The following is a 17,452-nucleotide window of genomic DNA, read 5'->3' on the forward strand; positions in this document are numbered from 1 at the left end:
AAACTCAAATACACAGTGGGCCAAAATAAAAAAGATCGGTACTAGTCGAGGGCCGGACTGGTTCAATGTTTATTGCGAAACTTATTGAAATTAACTTATTGCACATATTAAACCTGGAACTAACAAAGCTTAAATTATTGCCTATAAAAACAACATTAAACATTAAATAATCAGCTGCAGTATTTTCTTATGATTACATTTTCCCACAGGCCAACAGCAGCTTCAAAAAAACAATTTCCCTCAAAGAAAAAACCAAACATGCCCTGTTGTCTGAAGAAAGAAAGTACAGAAGGAAACATCCATGTAAACTCAGTGTGCTGCTCTGTGATGCTAGTTCAAGCCAGATACTTAGCATCTCATCTTGGGTGCAAGTTCATCAATGTTTGGGGTCAGGCTCTGAGCTGAGGAGATCCTCAGGATTGAGTGAAGGTGTGTGTGCAATATACCGGCGGGCCAGGTCTAATAGTAATTAGAAATTATCCTGCGGGCCGAAATTAAATCCACCAAGGGCCTGATCTGGCCCCCGGGCCTTGAGTTTGACGTGCTCTAGAGTCTAGAAGGTTCACACTTAATCTTTCTAACTCAGCTGAAGCCTCATAGTTTGCTTCAGTTAAACACTGGAAATATAAATGCACAAAATGAGAACTGTGGAATGTAAGGCTGCACAATTTGGAAAAGATAACTAATTGTGATTATTTTTGACTGATCATTTTTGAAACATTATTATTATACATCTAATCCTTGAAAAATACATTTAAAGATGTGTAGCAACATTTGTATTGTGACTAAGTAGAAGGCACACTGTTTGGACAGGAGTTCTCAGCACCTCAAGTCTTCATTTAGATATTTTCCCATATTTGGACCAAATATTGTACTAGTCCATATTGCCATTTAGATGTTTCCGGCATCTTAGCATCACATTAAGAAGGGACCTCTTAATGACCAGTTTAAACAGGAGGAATGATTGCAGCATGTAAGAACTGTTTCAGTGCACCTGATGTGTTAGGGGCAGAATGCATCTGAACTGCGCCTGCAGTTAAGTCTTACTTTAGTGAGTACTCATACTAAATGTTAGCAGTTGGTGAATATTTATGTGGGTCTGACTTCTTCTGAAAGCTCCTCAGAGCAACAGGCCAGTATTTCAATTTAAATGGGAAAATGTTGAATTAAGCTGTAAGGGTAACACTTTTTTGGAGTGCTGTTAGCTCTGACTTTTAAACAGATTGTGAAGACATTTCTAAACTGCAAGTGCATAGAGATCAAATGTATGCTTGCATTGTCCATAGCAATCATTTTTTACTTCCTGTCTGCAGGCACATCTGGAAATTGCTCCTGACTCCCAGAATTTACCACCTGAAGGTTTTGATGAGCTGAAGGTCAGCAATGCTCTGCGTTATGAAGTCCTGACAGAGATCCTCAACTCTCTGGGCCTCAGCTGTGAGCTCAGCCAGACCCCCCCCCCAAGCCCAGTCCACCTGCTGGCCACCTCTCAGGTGAGACCCACCGTGATCGCCTATCTGTGCTTTATAGGGCGCTGGGTTAACATGAGGTCAAAGTGACACCAGGGAGGATGACCCTTCTTTCTTTGATTTATTCCAACTAATATACAATATGCATACTAATATATCAAATATACAAAGGTACAAGAAAACAAAGTTAGTTGAAGCAGAAGGGTAGAAATCATGGCTTATAAAAAAGAAGCTCTACCGTTAGTTATCCAATGATATTGTTTTTGTTAAAAGACCTCAAATCTTATGGTGCAATAACTACACACTTATACTCTTAAAAAAAGATCAAGATACCTATAACCCTATATAATCATTTTTAAAGATTAACAACAAGTCATAAGTCTTTTTTATTTATTCTAGAAATACATTTAAATATGAAACAAAGGTCAATATTTGAATTGGTGATTAACATACATTTGTGTAGCCTTTACGTAAAATATTCCTTAACTTTGATTTAAATGATTGATAAATAATTCTTGGCATCATTAATGTAATCCATTTGTCTGTGTCTCTCCTGGATAATTTTCATATCAGGATACAGGCATGAGTGGGAGTGCATGGATAAGAGCTTTTCTGATTCGTTCAGAGTATATTATTTTTCAAAAGAATGTATACAATTCATAAAATGTGTTGTTATCTTTACGTTCTTGCTCACATTCTCTGCCCTCTTTGAGAACAAATATCTATTCATCCTTCATCTAACCATTTATTTATACACACACACACACACACACACACACACACACACACACACACACACACACACACACACACACACACACACACACACACACACACACACACACAGTGAGAACCAGATTGTTTTTATTAAAGTTAATTGTATGAGCGGCAGCACCGTTGCCCTGCATGCTTCACACGTGGAAACACTTTTGCTTTCTAAATGTATGCAAATATATGAGCATATATGCAGCAGGCTAACATCAGGGCCGCGCTCAGAGGGCCAACACAAACCAGAGGGCCGTGGATCGGGCTTTGATCAGCTGTCACAGGGAGCGACCCAACAAGCACCGGAAAACATTTCACTTTACACGTTCACTTTATCTTAAGACAATGTCTATGGAGATATTTTATAGACATCTCCTGTGTCTGTAAATATAAAAGACACAAGAGACCTTTGATTTAGCCAAGCTTTTCTAACACAGCTGATCTGGCAGAGACTACTTGGCAGATATCTTTGTTTTAAATGGTGGTCTATTTTTATGGAAAAAGCCTATCCGAGATGCAGGTTGGCAGATGGGACGCAGGCAACCGGAAGAACTCTGCGGGGGCTGGTCTTATATCAGGATAACTTCAGGTTTTGTTCACACTTCCATACCTGTATGTACATTGAAAGAAAGTGCCTCTCATCTAATTAATAAATAGCTCAAAAGATATTTCCTAATGATACAAAAAAGTCATTTGAATTGAATTGGTGTCATATACTGTTTCAATTTAGATAAGATTATAAGATTGAGAGTTTATCCGGAATGGTTCTGTCTAAATGTCCCCTCTGCGGGACGATTAAAGGTCTTCTGATTCTGATTAAGGTTATTTTTAAGGATGAATGTACTGCAGAATGACCACTAGAGGGAGTTGGAGCTCCAGGTGTCGCTATAACAAGAATCCAGCATCTCTGGTCACATGGCCCCGCTGGCATCAGTGAAGTGAGGGATCCCATTCCTCCTTAGAAAACCTAAGAAAACAAAATAGTATAACGTTAGTTTTGGTAGAAGTAGTATTGTAGTTTCTTTTTTCTTCATTGTTGTATATTTGGATTGCTGTGTGACCTTTGACCCCGCTGCCCCAGCCACTTCCCGGCCATGTCCCAACAAGAAGCAGGCTTATGGTAATTTGGGGCTGCAGAATTGTTTCCAGATTGTTGTGAGGGGAGCATGTAGCCGTGTCCTCAACATGTCTCTGCTCCGAGTGAGTTACACTGCACAACGCTTTTACTTGACCTAAAGTCATCGGCTTGATTTGTCCCTCAATATTGTAGTCTCGAGTCGCTAAAGCACGGAGCCCGAGGTTTCAAGGAGTGATGTTCTCCGGAATTAATACTTGTTCTCAGCAGGTTACCAGAATAAGTCGGATTTGACAGATTCCTTCTTATCCTTTTTTATCCACTTTTTCAACACTTAGTAGACAAAACATTTTCAAATAATCCACAGAATATAACACTTATTTATATATATATATATATATATATATATATATATATATATATATATATATATATATATATATACATACTAGATTCCACACACAGACAGACTGTGTCCCATATGCTTACATTCACGGGCAATATTATGGGATCATTTAAGCTTTCTACATATATCCCCATCGGATTTAAAATACTTTTTTATTCTGGAGGATATTAGGTTTGACAGTTGCTCCATTTTAAAATAAATATTTTAAAATGTAGAACGAAACTATATACTTACAGTTAAAGTAAAAATTTGCAATTAGTTACAATGAAATAATGATATTTTTTTTAACCCTAGAAGACAAAGTAAAATGTCCAATAAAAGATAAATAAAAGATATATATTTTTATTACCATAATAAGTTGGAGTAAAAATGAGCACACACATATTACATATTACAATCTTTACAGTGGTTTATTTGTAAATCAATATATATTAATTATGAATTGCACATAATAATATGTATAACAGGCAGATGATAAGAATGAGATCCTATAGAATACCCATGTATAATTCAAATGGAACCATTAACATAATATGCATACATGTCACCTCTGTCATTTAAAAGTATCTCTCTTTTTAAGAGAGACGTGGGTCAGTTGTGTATTTTCCAGCAGTGTGTTGCTGGTCTCACCCACAGGACCATGCAGCAGCTGTAGAGCTGACACTCTGCTAGTAGCAGGACTCTCTGCAGGTGATGAAAGCCGTCTCAAACACACACTAATGTGTTCAGTGTGCTGGTGATCCGCGCGGCTGACTTCCATCTCTGCTCAGTGGGTGTTCCTGTTCTCAGCCATGAGCTGGTAAATCCCTGTTTCCCTCTGTCTGGAAATGAAGTGGCTTCTCCAGTTAAATAGAATCAGGACTGAAATGGATTTGCCAAAGACCCCCATTTATTTTTTAGTTTGACTATTATAGGATTCACAAGTTTGTGCAGAGGCTTAATGTGTGTCAAAGCTTGTTGGAGTTGATGGACTGTTATTTTCTTTAGTCACTGTTATCTACAGGCAGTAAAAGGTGTTGGAGCTTTCCTATTGAAACCCAGTGTTTATGTAATGTGTTGGCCTACCATTAGGCCCTGCAGTGGGTATCAGGCTGTCATTAATGTAATTGGACCAATGAAAAACGCCACCATTCTTTAAAGCGTCCAACCCCTACCCCCACCCAAGCAAAGAGCACCAAGAGTGGTGCCGAAATGAGTCCTACATTTAAATCTGTTGTCAACACAAGCTGTAAGGATTTTCATGTTCTGTTCTACTACTTAAAACACCTCAGTAAATACCCCACTGGAGAGTTTCCGGAGCTTCTACGTGTCATCACAAACAGTGGTTGATAAAAGGGTTGCTATTTGAGAGTACTTAACGTTTGCTAAATCTTTAGCTTAGCGGTGGTTTTGTGCTGCCTTGCAGATGTTCGTGTACTTGCAGAAAAAAAAAATACAATACCACTATTCATACAAATAAAATATGAATAATTAAAATGAAAAGTACAATGGAGTTGGGAGTAACATTCTCATTAGTTCATATGTTAGAACAGTTCCTTTCATTTTCCGTGTTTGGTTTGATTCCTGAGCAAGGTATTTTTGAATTTCCAAAACGTTATAATTTTGTGGCTGTTGTGTGCGTTCTGTATCCGATGCTCTACATTCTCTCCAGCTTTGAAGATGACCTTTTTGTATTTACTCAGAATCTTAGGCGTGATTAAAAAAAAAAAAAGTCTATCACATTTATATAGAATACAATTCTTTCGATATTAATGAATTGGTGCAGGGTTGATTTATTTACATGTTTTATTTTGGTCCATTATTAAGCAACTTTAGATATAATAACAACTAGCTTTTGTATGAATACCAATTTCTTTTGTATTAATTCAGATTTTAATCATACAATTTGTCAGTTCCTCTGCATCCCACTAGATCAGGGGGGTCCAAGCTTTTTTCACCGATGGCCAAATACAGAAAAATATACGAAGGGATAAGTTCAGTTATAAGTTAGCAAAATCAGTCAAATGTAGGTCAATGATGCTTGTGAGTGTTGGCAGCTCATCCCTCAGATTGATTATGATAAGGAGAAATAGGAAGGGTATATTTCAAACTTGTTATGTAAATAAGTAATTGGGCTTTTTTCTTATCAACTAAGATATGTTAGAAACTTGAATTGGCTGAATTTGTTTGAAAAGTGGTCTTATTAACACATGAATACTACTGTGTAATATATTTTTACATTTATATTTACGAAGTACAATATAAGACAAGCACAAGTTTCATTTGTTGGCCATATTCCATTATACTTTTTTAATTTGCTGAGGGCTGATTCAAAATGGTCCGCGGGCTGCATTTGGCCCCCGGGCCGTAGTTTGGACACCCCTTCACTAGACGGTCATCCCACAGGCAAAGCAAAGAGCAAGAATATTTAATAGAATATTGTATTTTTAGTTGCGTTCAATTTATTCAGGTCTCCATTGAGTTACACTTTGACTTTCAGTCTAACTGCAGGTGTGTGAAAACCTTTGTCTTTAGATCATGACTTTGTGAATTATTGTCTCAGATGAGACTTGAGACATTGGTTTTATATCAAATGAATTGAATCCAACAATATTTCTTGTCTCCATGTTTTACTTACATTTGAATATTTACTAGAATGAAATTAACCAAAAGGATGATGAGATTTCCTAATGTGACTTTAATTTAGGATAAGAATTTATATCGGTAGGCAACCTTGCAGAAGGGTGCTCCGAGTATAACCTACTGCTCTGTCAGGAAAACCAAGTCGTAAAAGTTAAATTTTAGAAGAAAGGGAAGAATCCTCGGTCAAATGTCCTTGTTAGTTCTATCTTATTTACCTGATCCCTGTTATTTAGTAAAGAGTTATTCTAGAGATTTTAGTATTTTTTAGTCAAAGAAAACTGTCTTTACTCTTAAGACGTTTTAGTCTTTTAAATAAACAAGACCAATTATCATCTTGATTCTCTGCAGACTTGTAGTTGTCTGTACTCAGAGTCCACCTGATAGCTCTTTGTGCTTCCGAAGTAGTGCTGACATGGCACGCGCCCTGACAAAACTAAACTACTACACACACACACACACACACACACACACACACACACACACACACACACACACACACACACACACACTCTGAGGGGAGCAGTTTGAGGTTCAGTATCTTGCCCAAGGACACTTCTACTCCAACATGAATTTAGAACACTTTACATTAGTAGAGTTTATGTCCACGGGTTTGCTGCTTCTGCTGTCACACATAGTTAAGTCAAACAATCCATGTCAAGATGTTTGACAGTCATGCTCAGCCAATCATGTGACAGGGTTTGATGAGAGTCCATGGCTCATCTAAATCATACTCTGAGGATGGCTTCACATTAATGTTAAATTAACTCAATCAACTTATGTTTACGTTAAACTATTTCACAATGCTTTTCATTATTACCTCACATACATGGGAGTTCATACCAGTAGAGTCAAGTCTAATAAGAGAGTGAAGCTAGTCCATAACAATATAATGTATTCACCATAGAAAGAAGATAGTAAACATTAAGACAATATGTGTAGTGTGTGTAAGGACACAGGAGAGAAACCTGATAAATGTGAAGTGACTGGAACACACTGGGCCTGCTGCCTAATTGCACCATGTCATTGATTAGCCACACACGCTCTGATTAACTCATCCTGCACATTTATTTCAAACAGAACTTCCATCAAATAAATTCAAACTAATATCTTGCAATATTAATCAGAAAAGTCTCTAAAAGCTTGGATTGAAATGGTGCACATTACAAATACAATATATGTCTGCGGTTTTACAACATGATTATTTGGCTGAGTAATGGCGGTAACAATCATATTTAAGTGGTAGCATGCATTTACAATAATGCTACTGGCTGTGGTGGCGAAATGCAAAAATAATATTTCCATCCTTTGTTTACTGTGGGTCAAAATAATGCGCTGTGATGTACAGTCGACACGTTGGATAAAATCCGAATTATCTAAAGCAGCCCTTCGTCCTCCACAATGTTAAGCTGTAGCCTCCCATTTAGCTATCGCTGTTGTTGTCCAGGCGTCTCCCCGGCAAACTTTAAAAGTTTCAAGCGTGGTCTGCCGCAAGCGAGCGGAAGGAGCGGGACTGTCAGCATCAGCTGTGTGCTTGGCTTGCTGTTTAAAACACCTTTTTTTGTATCCATATCGCTTGCTAGAATCTGCCACCATTCAACTAACAACAACAACAACGTCAAGCCTTTGGGCTCTGAAACTACGGGGCGGGCCGAGGACAAATACACATGCGTTAATCGCACGTAAAAAATAATTAGTGGCGTTATTCTTTTTGCGTTAACACGTTATTAATGCGTTAAATTGACAGCCCTAATATTTTAATATGTATTCACCGTCATATCACTATGTAACACTCCCGCTTCAGTTGGCTTGCGCTCCAACACATTGTACATCATAGCCTAAGGCGCGGGACATCTCTAAGCGGTTGATCAATCACAACAGAGCCGGCCAGCTAACCAATCAGAGCAGACTGGGTTCTGGTTTCAGACAGAGGGTGAAAAGATTTTAAAATGTTGCTAAAAATTATATCTGTGGCGCAAGTTGATGATACTTACATGTTTTGTTTAGCAGAATGATCTACAAATATTAACACCACTTGTATGCAATATCCATAAGTAAAAAGCTAACTTTAGGGTATACAAAGACCACATCACTGTCACATGGCTGCGCATCACCACCGCTGACCTAACTAACTGCGGCTAATGTTTGGCATAATGACATTTAGTAGTCTCATTCATTCACTTGTTAGCAACCTCTGTTTAAAACACATAGATGCTCGGACATTAAGCAGTGGGGTATTTACTGATGGATTTTATGCCGTAGAACAAAACTTGAAAATCTCTTGAACTTGTGTTACCCACAAACTTTATTACAGGGATCTAACCAACAATAGCTCAACAAATCTGAGAAGCTGTCAGTGGGTATATCTAATTACATAACATAAATGTCAAGTTTGGATTTGGCTTTGTAAAGAAATAGCTTCAATATTTTTTTATAAAAGAAATACCTGATTTTATTTTTGTCTCTTCCTACAGGAGGCCAAGGCCAGCTTTGTGAATTGGCTGCAGACACGTGCAGACCAGAAGGGTCTCCTTAAATCATCCAACACCTCCCTAAAGATGGTGTCCTGCTCTGAGCTCCAGGATGCTCCTTCGCTGCCTGATGGCTCTCTGGCCCTGGTCACCAACTCTTCAGAGGCCCAGAGCTGGCCTCAGTTCAGTATGGAGACCTACAGTAAGAACCTGAAGAGCAGCGTGCTGGGACACACCCTGCTGTACGCCGAGGTCGCCACGTCCACCATGGACCTGCTACAAGGGTAACACATGTTCCTCTGAGCCTGTTTAATGTTTGAAACTTACTCTAAGGCTGGCAGCAGCATTTTCTCACACGCAAAATTGAAGCTTACTGACCTAAAGACATACAACATTTGCACAGGCTACCCAGCTGTAATTTTATACTTCGCCTTAAAGCACAAGACCCTGCTGCTATTTCTGCCTACTTGCAATCGGTATTACCTATAATCAGAGACCCCAAAGTTCAGATGATATTTCATGGTATAATGTGCTCACAGATGCTTAATGGACTTTGAGCACATTAAAGCAAAAAGTGCATAACACCCACTGTTGTGTGGTCAGGACGCCAAAGGTTTTCAAAGGGTCACAGTTACAGGTTTATTGTGACCCAGATGAAACATAAAAAAACGTATGCCTTCAGTTTTTAAGTAAATTGCACTTTCATAATTACCTTTATTTTAATAATTGTTAGAGATATAACATCTTGTTTTACACATGACACTCTGGGCCAGGTTGCTCTGTGTATCTTCACAGCTCAGTTACTGTTGTCAAAAGCTTCAAATGTTTAAAACCATCCACTACTTTTTGAATAGAAATAAGTTGTTTCATAATTTCAGTAAATTACCCTGAAGACATAAAATCAAGTTACAAATTAGATCCTGGTTAACACTGATGCAGGTGAGTGGCGGATGCTGGTTCTGCTTTACCTTAGTGGGTTGCTTGTGACATAGTAGATCATAATTAGGGCCTGAGCACAAAGTCTGCGAAGACCTATTGTAATGCATATAATTATATTATTATTATTATTGAGAGATTGAAACAATTAGTCGGTATCTCAGGGTCAGCTCTCAAGTGGTTGTCTTCATAATGTTTAAACAGAACATTTGCTGTATCTGTTGATAGCGTTACTTCCTTTAACATTATCCATATGTGGGGTGCCACAGGGCTCCATTCTAGGACCATGTTTTCTCTATTTGTACTCCTTTTCAGCCTCATTTTCAAATACCATGATGTTTTATTTAATTTTATAACAAATTTTTGACATTAAGGCGACAAAAAAAACATCCTTCTCGGTGTAGGTAGACTCACATCCTACAGGTGGATGCTGGGGTCGAGATGGTGCTATTGAATTGCTAGCAGCCATAGTCAGCGTGCGTGTGCGTGCGTGTGAGTGTGAGTGCTGGGAGGTTAGGCAGGCTGGAACTAATTTAATGCCTAAGTGACCTCACTGCAGCAAAGGCAACTTGGACCTAATAGACTTCTTTGTCTGCACCCACATGTGAGTAAAAGTGGCTGTTGAGCGGGTCGATCTAGCAGCAGGTGGGAGCAATTAAAACTGTCATAAAGTTTGAAAAATGGATTGTGGAGCAGCACTGAGCTGATTGGAACAGACAGTGTTGTCATTAAGGTTATACAAAAACTAATGCTGGGTGAATGAGCAGGCCATACAACCCCAAACCTGTTGCCACAGTTTGATTTCACTGCTAATGTTTGAGTTTCCAGATGTCCCTCTGGAGCGGCCTTGATTAATGTTATTATTAAGGAATGTCTGTTTTATTTCTTCAAGCATTTCTAAGTAAGTATTCAGTTTGATACTGAATATGTTGGAGACAATCCATCTTTCTGGTAGAATTGACACTTTCTAACAGTATTATAGGAATGCTAGTGGGAATTAACATTTACTTTTTGTTTGGTGACGACTGATTCTTTGGTTTTACAGCATTTGGCAGTCTGACATTCACCTGAATATATTCAAGCACGCTGAATAAGAATCACTTGCACACAAGCTTCATTGCCTGATCTAGTATTATGGAAGTGTGACTAATATTAGAAGTCAGAATGTCTGGGCCTCCCCTGCTACAATTTTTACAATTATTTTCTTCTTGGTCTCTTGCAAGTCCCCCAACGTTTTTGATTTATCATTTTAATTTGCTGGTGTATACCTTAAAGCAGGGTTGCCTACACTTTTTCAGCATGGGAGCTACTTTTAAAATGACCAAGCCCAAATGATCTACCTATAGGGCCGCCCCTGCCCAATCTGTGTCGTGAGCGTGGGGGGGTTCCGGGGGGTGCTAGTGGACTACACGGCGGAGAGACTGTGGCGCGTTTACACTAATTGCCGCATTTGCGCTTCAGATGAGGAGGTGAGGCCCCCTCATAACTGCATGAACCCGTATGGCACAATACAACTCAGACTGGCTTACCTGTACTTCAATCAAGTGGGAAATGCCATAGTAAGGATGGATGATAGGCTAACTTTTTTTTTCTTCTTTTTTTTTTAAATGCCATGCGGTCTAGCCACACTACCCTTGCGATCGACCAGTCGATCGCGATCGACATATTGGGCATCCCTGCCTTAAAGTGTAATTTTTTCTCTACTGATTTTGATTACATTTTAGTCAGTCTTAAATGTTAAGTTGTATTTTAGTAGAGCACCTTTCTACAGAAGAGTGTCAAAAGGTGCACAATTAAACAGAAAATATGCAACAGACACAAAAGAAAAGCTTGGACTAGAGTAAAAACACCATGAAATGTAAATGAATAATAACGAAAGTCTGAAGGGGTCTGAGCTGCTTTTTTAAAAGTGTCCAAGGTGTCAAAGATCTTCATTCAAAAAGGAAAGGGTTCCAAAGTTTAGGAGCCAAACCTTTCCTTTGACATTTATGCCTGAGGCCAGGAACAACAAACAAACCCTGATCAGACGACCTGCTGCTGACACAGGGCTGCAGTGAGCTCACATTTAGGCAGGTGTCTGACCATTCAGAGCTCTGTATGTTATCACAAAAACAATAAAATGAATTCTGAATTGGATAGAGAGACATTGAAATAAAATGAAGATTGGTGTCGCATGAGACCCTTTTTATGACCGGCCCAAAAACAGAAAGATGAGCAGAATTGTTTAACCACTTCAGAGAGATGTTTTGTTAAGGTTGGTGAAGAATTTGAACAGAAGGACTTCAATGCGTGAATAATCATCTTTATGTCAGATTGAGATGCCTTCACTATGTTTCTCATTTGTCTTTGTATTTTCTGTGGTAATAGTGTTGTTCCTCTATACCACTAACGGTGATAACAATGTTGTTAAAACAATTTTAAATTGAACATGGCTATTCAGAAAGGGCCAGATGTGCAGCCTTTTGATCAAATTGAATTAACTTCAAAATTGAAAAAACGTGTGTATCTAAGCAGCAGCATCACGGGACTCGACATGGGATTTCTCTCATTCATTTTGTAACATATTTTCACTGTTGCAATGGAAAATTCGGGTTATGTCTAAAAAGGTGGCCTTGTTGCCCGTCATCACGAGAGGATGAATTAATCTGCAGTTTGCCATTTTAAATGTAAAGATCATTTCAGAGGATGAAAGTAATACTAAATACACAAAACAACTCATCACATACACCATTTTCCGCTAGAAATGTATTTTGGAATCAAATAGATAACTTAAAAGAAAATTGTGAACAATGCAAAATACTGTTCAATGAAGGTGTCAGTTACACAGGTGAGGCACTTGGCTTAAAATGAATAGCATCTCATTTAAAAAAAGGATTAAATTGTTAATCAAATAAGAAAATAGTCAAACAGATGATGAATTCAGAGAAGTCCATTATTAGAGTCCTTTGAAATGACAATGACTGTGGCTTTTATTTTATCTTGGGTATAAATAAAGGATTGCGATGGCTAATAGGCAGAGAGGGAATTGGTTTGAAGCGAAGTGCCTGCAGGTCAGTGCTGGCTGAGATGGAGGAGCTGATGAAACTCAGGTTCAGTCACTTGAGTGCTGAGGCTTGAAGCTGAGGCTCAATGGCTGGCAGGCGGAGTGTTTGTCCAGGGTATTAAGGCTTTGTTTGGCAGGCAGCGGCTAATAATAGCCAGTCCTGAGACACAGGACAGTGTTCTCTCAAGGTCACACCCAGCTGAAATCTCAATGCTTTTAGTGAGCAGCTTCACACTCAGCAGCCCTTCAGACGCACATGTCCCTGTTGCTAGTGCAGCAGGGTATCCATTATAGTGAGGGTGTTTCAGTGTTGTGTCAAATGTTTCATATGTTTTTTAGAGAATAGTTTGCCTTTCTGGGCAGTGCTCTTGTTTGTTATCAGTGTAGTTACATGAGAAGATTGATATAGCCACTCCAGATGAAACAAGGCTACAGCTAACAGCTAGCTTAGCTTAGCATCAAAACGGAGAAACGCTAGCTTAGCTCTGTCCAACAGCCCGGCATATCACCTACAAACACCATTCAAGCTGACCTATTATCACTTCTTTTGTTTTTTATCTTTTAAGAAACTGAAGCTTAAAAAGGGACACAGTCTGTTGTACAAAATCTTTAAGCCCACTAAATGTTTGTCTAATTCATGTTTACTAATATTGATAACATAACATGTATGCAGTAGGCCTACTGAGAAGGCCTTTTGTTACACAGGTTTGAACTTATTTTCCTAATTTTTCTCAAATGACATATACACATCAGTCAGCCAAGGTATCAAACCACATTACTTTTTAGTACTAAACTAAATGCTTTAGCTGCAACACATATCAAAAAGTGTTAGTATAGCCATTTTTCATAGTGATCAGTCTTTAAGTACATAAAACACACACAGTAGCCTACACATTTGTGTTTATTCCAAATGTAAGAAATAACAACAGGGCCGTTTTTTTATTAATTTTCTTATTAATAGAGGATATGATACATTTATGTTTTACTAAAATGCATATGTAGTAGAGATTAAAATTGTGTTTTCAGTCAGACCGCTCTTACTGCTATATTTACATATTTAATAGATTCCCAGAAAAATTACATTACCACAAGATCTTAGAGTCCAATAATTGTGTCTTAAAGAAGCTTATAGTATGTTTTCCAACCACCAGTCCGAATAAATATACTCACTTAACAATGATGATAAATACCCACTGGATCAAGAGAATATTTGCCATTTTGACCTAAACAATTAATCGGTCATCATTAATGTTAGTGAGTGATTTTCAGCTAATCCAAGAATTGATTTATGAGTTATTACTTTCATCCCTATTTGTGAGTGTGTGTGTGAGATTGTGGGCAAGCTGTTGGTGTTTGGTTAAGTGTGGAAGTGTTTATTTGTGAAAAGCCAGGATAAGAGACTTTAGGGGTTTTCTAACACCACTTGGCTGCTCAGAGAGCATAATGATTCTTTTCCTGCTCTGCTGAACTTGATCCCTGCGCCTGGAGCAACACACTTCCTACTTGTTGACTTTTTCTTGTAAGAGCTTCAGGCTCAGACATGAAAACCCAAGGGCCCACTTTTACTTTTGTATTATTTTTCCCCCTTTTATTTTTCTCTGATGGATAAAGGAAGAGAAACCCGATGGATGTAAATGGGATTCTGATGATTTTTCCTTCTTCTCGAACAGATTCTGTTTTCCATGCTGTCTGCACATTCGGAAGATGTTTTTGGCATTTTACCCGTTTTTTTCAAACACTGTCATAATGTCACATTTGCTGTGTCTTAGAGTCACGTAAACAGCATACAGTCACTGCAGTGTAACACCTCCGTACAGAATAGAAAAACACCCTTCTTCTACTGAAAGCTGTTCCAGTTGTAGGGCAAAAGTCCTGGCAGGCTCTGTTTGTTTTGACAGGCAATCCAATATCCAAACTGACACTGTATGGAATTAGTGTCCTGTTTCCTGTGAAAAAGACAAACCACAGAACATGCATGGGGGTTTGGTGCAGGGAAAATGGATTCCTCATAACTATGGCAATAGGTTTGACCATAAAAATCAAATTGGCCCAATTGACCTTGCATGCTCCACCTGCAATTATAAAAGATTGTAAGCAGATGCCTAAACGTCCCCATTTCTTATTCTGGGGAACATATGGTGCAGTGTTTGACTTGAAGTTGTATGTCCTGTGGAAGGTATGTTATACTCTGGAGCTGTGATGGGGAAAGGTCATGAAGTCTCGTACAGGGTCCAGAGCTGCAGGTTTTCATTTCAGCTCCAAAAGACCACAGCAGCCTTCCAGAAAGCACTTCAATGTGTTTCAATCCAGAGACTGCATTAGTATGATGGAAACTACCATCTACTCTACAAATACAAACCCTCTTCAAAAACGTATTTCAATTTCTACTTGTTGTACAGAGAATCTAAACCTAGATGAAATCACTTATTTTTGTGAATTTACACTGACTTAAATTGTTTTTATAACTACATTGTGTTGTCTTTGTAAATATTAAAATAATAAACGCTAAAAGAATGTTATCTCACCTGATCTCTGTAGTTACAGAGTGATGGTGTTAAAAGAGGGATATACAGGTGTTATAATGCCTGAAAAAGTAGAATATGTCAATGAAATTATTTTTGTAGGCCGACCCAGAAGTCAACATCGCAACGGAACAAACAGCAAAAAACAAAATCTCTACCTATTAACACCACTTTTATGATTTTTGAAGCCCCCTGTAGCTCCTGTTATGTGTTACTGTTGGTCAGTAGGTGCATGTGCTGTTATACACACCTATAATACTGTCTTCTGTGGGGTTTAAAACATAATCATTCATAGTCATGTTCTCATATATCTCCCTTTCCTATCCTGAGCTTCACCAGATCCCACGTTAACGTTGAGCTCTTCTTCTGTAGTTTTCTCAAAATATGATGAAATGAACCTCTAGATTTGGTACTTCCTTTGTTAGCAGAGGTTAAGCCTGCCTCATTAGCGACATCAGCAGTCAGTATACATACACAGTATGTAGATACTGTCAGCACAGAGAATAGCATGTTTCTGCCCATCGCCACTATGGCATCTATAAAAGCATGGGATGTAAGCTGCAGGAATACGACATAAGGAAGATTTGCTTTGGCCAAAAACATTTTAGATTCTATATTCAGACTAATGGATGATTGTGTTTTGCTGCCCAGAACCTCTGCCTGACCAGGCCGACCGAGCCCAGACAGGCCGTCAGCAGAGCAAGGTCATCCGTCGGTGCCTCAGCTGCCCTGCGTTAATGGAGCAGCCCTCTCATTGATCACTTCCAATAGTGCTATTTGGAAATGATAATTTCTGCTGTCCCTCAGTAAACAGGATTAGCTCAATTAATCACATTTACAGATTAGTTTGTCCTCTCTTATTGATCATCCCTTTGATGCCGCTGAATGATCAATGTAAACACGCTTATGCACGGCAAATCCTGTTTCAAAAATGAGCATCGATGGCAGAAATAATCTTTTAATCTGAGATATTTTAATCTGCGAAGTGAAAGGTTTTTTGGGGGGGAATGGTTCCGGAGATAAATGGCTTTCAGAAAAATTATATCTTAACCCACCACATAAAATCCAACCATTTAATTAGTTAGATTTGCTGAAAACGTTGTAGTAGAATCTGTTTAATTGAACCTTTACTGGACTGGAATCTTTACATCTGTCTGTAAATATCACTCTTGAAGAAACAGGTGCTGCTGGGAAATATCTTTACTAGGTTTGTTGGAGAAGACCCACCTAACAGATGATTTGCAGAGCCCCCTATTTTCTCTTTGTGTCGGTGTCATTAGTCTTGTTTGTGTGTGTGTGTGAGAAAGACGCTGACATGCCTGTAGCTTGTGATCTCAGATCCTCCTCCACCTCTCTCAGATGACTCTGCTGGTGGGCGTTTATCCTCCTGACCTGCTGTACCTTGGACTGTGACCCCTGTGGCTTAGCTGCCCTCTAAAACAAAGGGTCCTGAGCGGGGATTTAGATGCCCAAGCTCTTCCTCTTGGGACAATGCCTCTTCTCTCTGTCTGTCAAATATGCTACTTTGTACGTCTTTGTTCTGGTCTTGTTGGAATGAGTAGATGACAGTGGTCCCAGAGTGATCTGAGGAGATTAAATAGATTTTAGTAGTGAGAGTAACACCACAGAGGTCCCGATTTCTCTGTCTGTGTGGCGTTTGATCGTCTTCTCCTATAGGGTGCAAACAGGTCCCTGTTCCATGGTTGCTTATGTATTCCCATTCTTTCTTTGCTAACATAGTTTTTTGCATGTTTCTGCATTTATACATCTGTTGTTTAACCTAAAAAGACCAGCAATGTGTTTGTCTTCCTCGCAGTCTGTCCTGCTCTTTCTTTTGCACTCAGGTTATAGTCCACTTTTTAAATCTTAAAAAAGAACAAAAACATAAAAATAGTTTAATTTCTAAAGGTAAAGCAATGTTCTAAACCGGTACCACATGCTCCTCAAAAAAGTGGAAAGGGTGCATTTGTTGGGGACTATTTTCAACAGTCGATAAATCCACATTTGTGGCTGTAGTGAACAGATTTCTGTTAAAAGGTCAATTCTTTCTTGTTATCGGTCTTTAAATTGGATAAGAAAATATCTTACATTTTCCCTCTGGATTTTGAGTCTGATTTGTGTTTTAGGAGTGATTTTGTGGGAATTC

The 17,452-nt window shown here is 38.7% G+C and overlaps 1 protein-coding gene across 4 annotated transcripts in view; it reads left to right on the forward strand.

The window, feature by feature from the left end:
* The window catches only part of hlcs (holocarboxylase synthetase (biotin-(proprionyl-CoA-carboxylase (ATP-hydrolysing)) ligase)), a 31,126-nt gene that overhangs the window by 5,480 nt on the left and 8,194 nt on the right, over positions 1–17,452 (forward strand). For all 4 annotated transcript variants that reach the window (XM_079650315.1, XM_079650316.1, XM_079650317.1 and 1 more), the window contains 2 exons: positions 1,314–1,493; positions 8,809–9,089. In XM_079650315.1, coding sequence (XP_079506441.1) covers positions 1,314–1,493; positions 8,809–9,089 — 461 coding nt within the window. The remainder of the gene's footprint in view (positions 1–1,313; positions 1,494–8,808; positions 9,090–17,452) is intronic.

This window comes from Notothenia rossii (genome assembly GCF_949606895.1).
Source record: "Notothenia rossii genome assembly, chromosome: 9".
Taxonomy (NCBI): domain Eukaryota; kingdom Metazoa; phylum Chordata; class Actinopteri; order Perciformes; family Nototheniidae; genus Notothenia; species Notothenia rossii.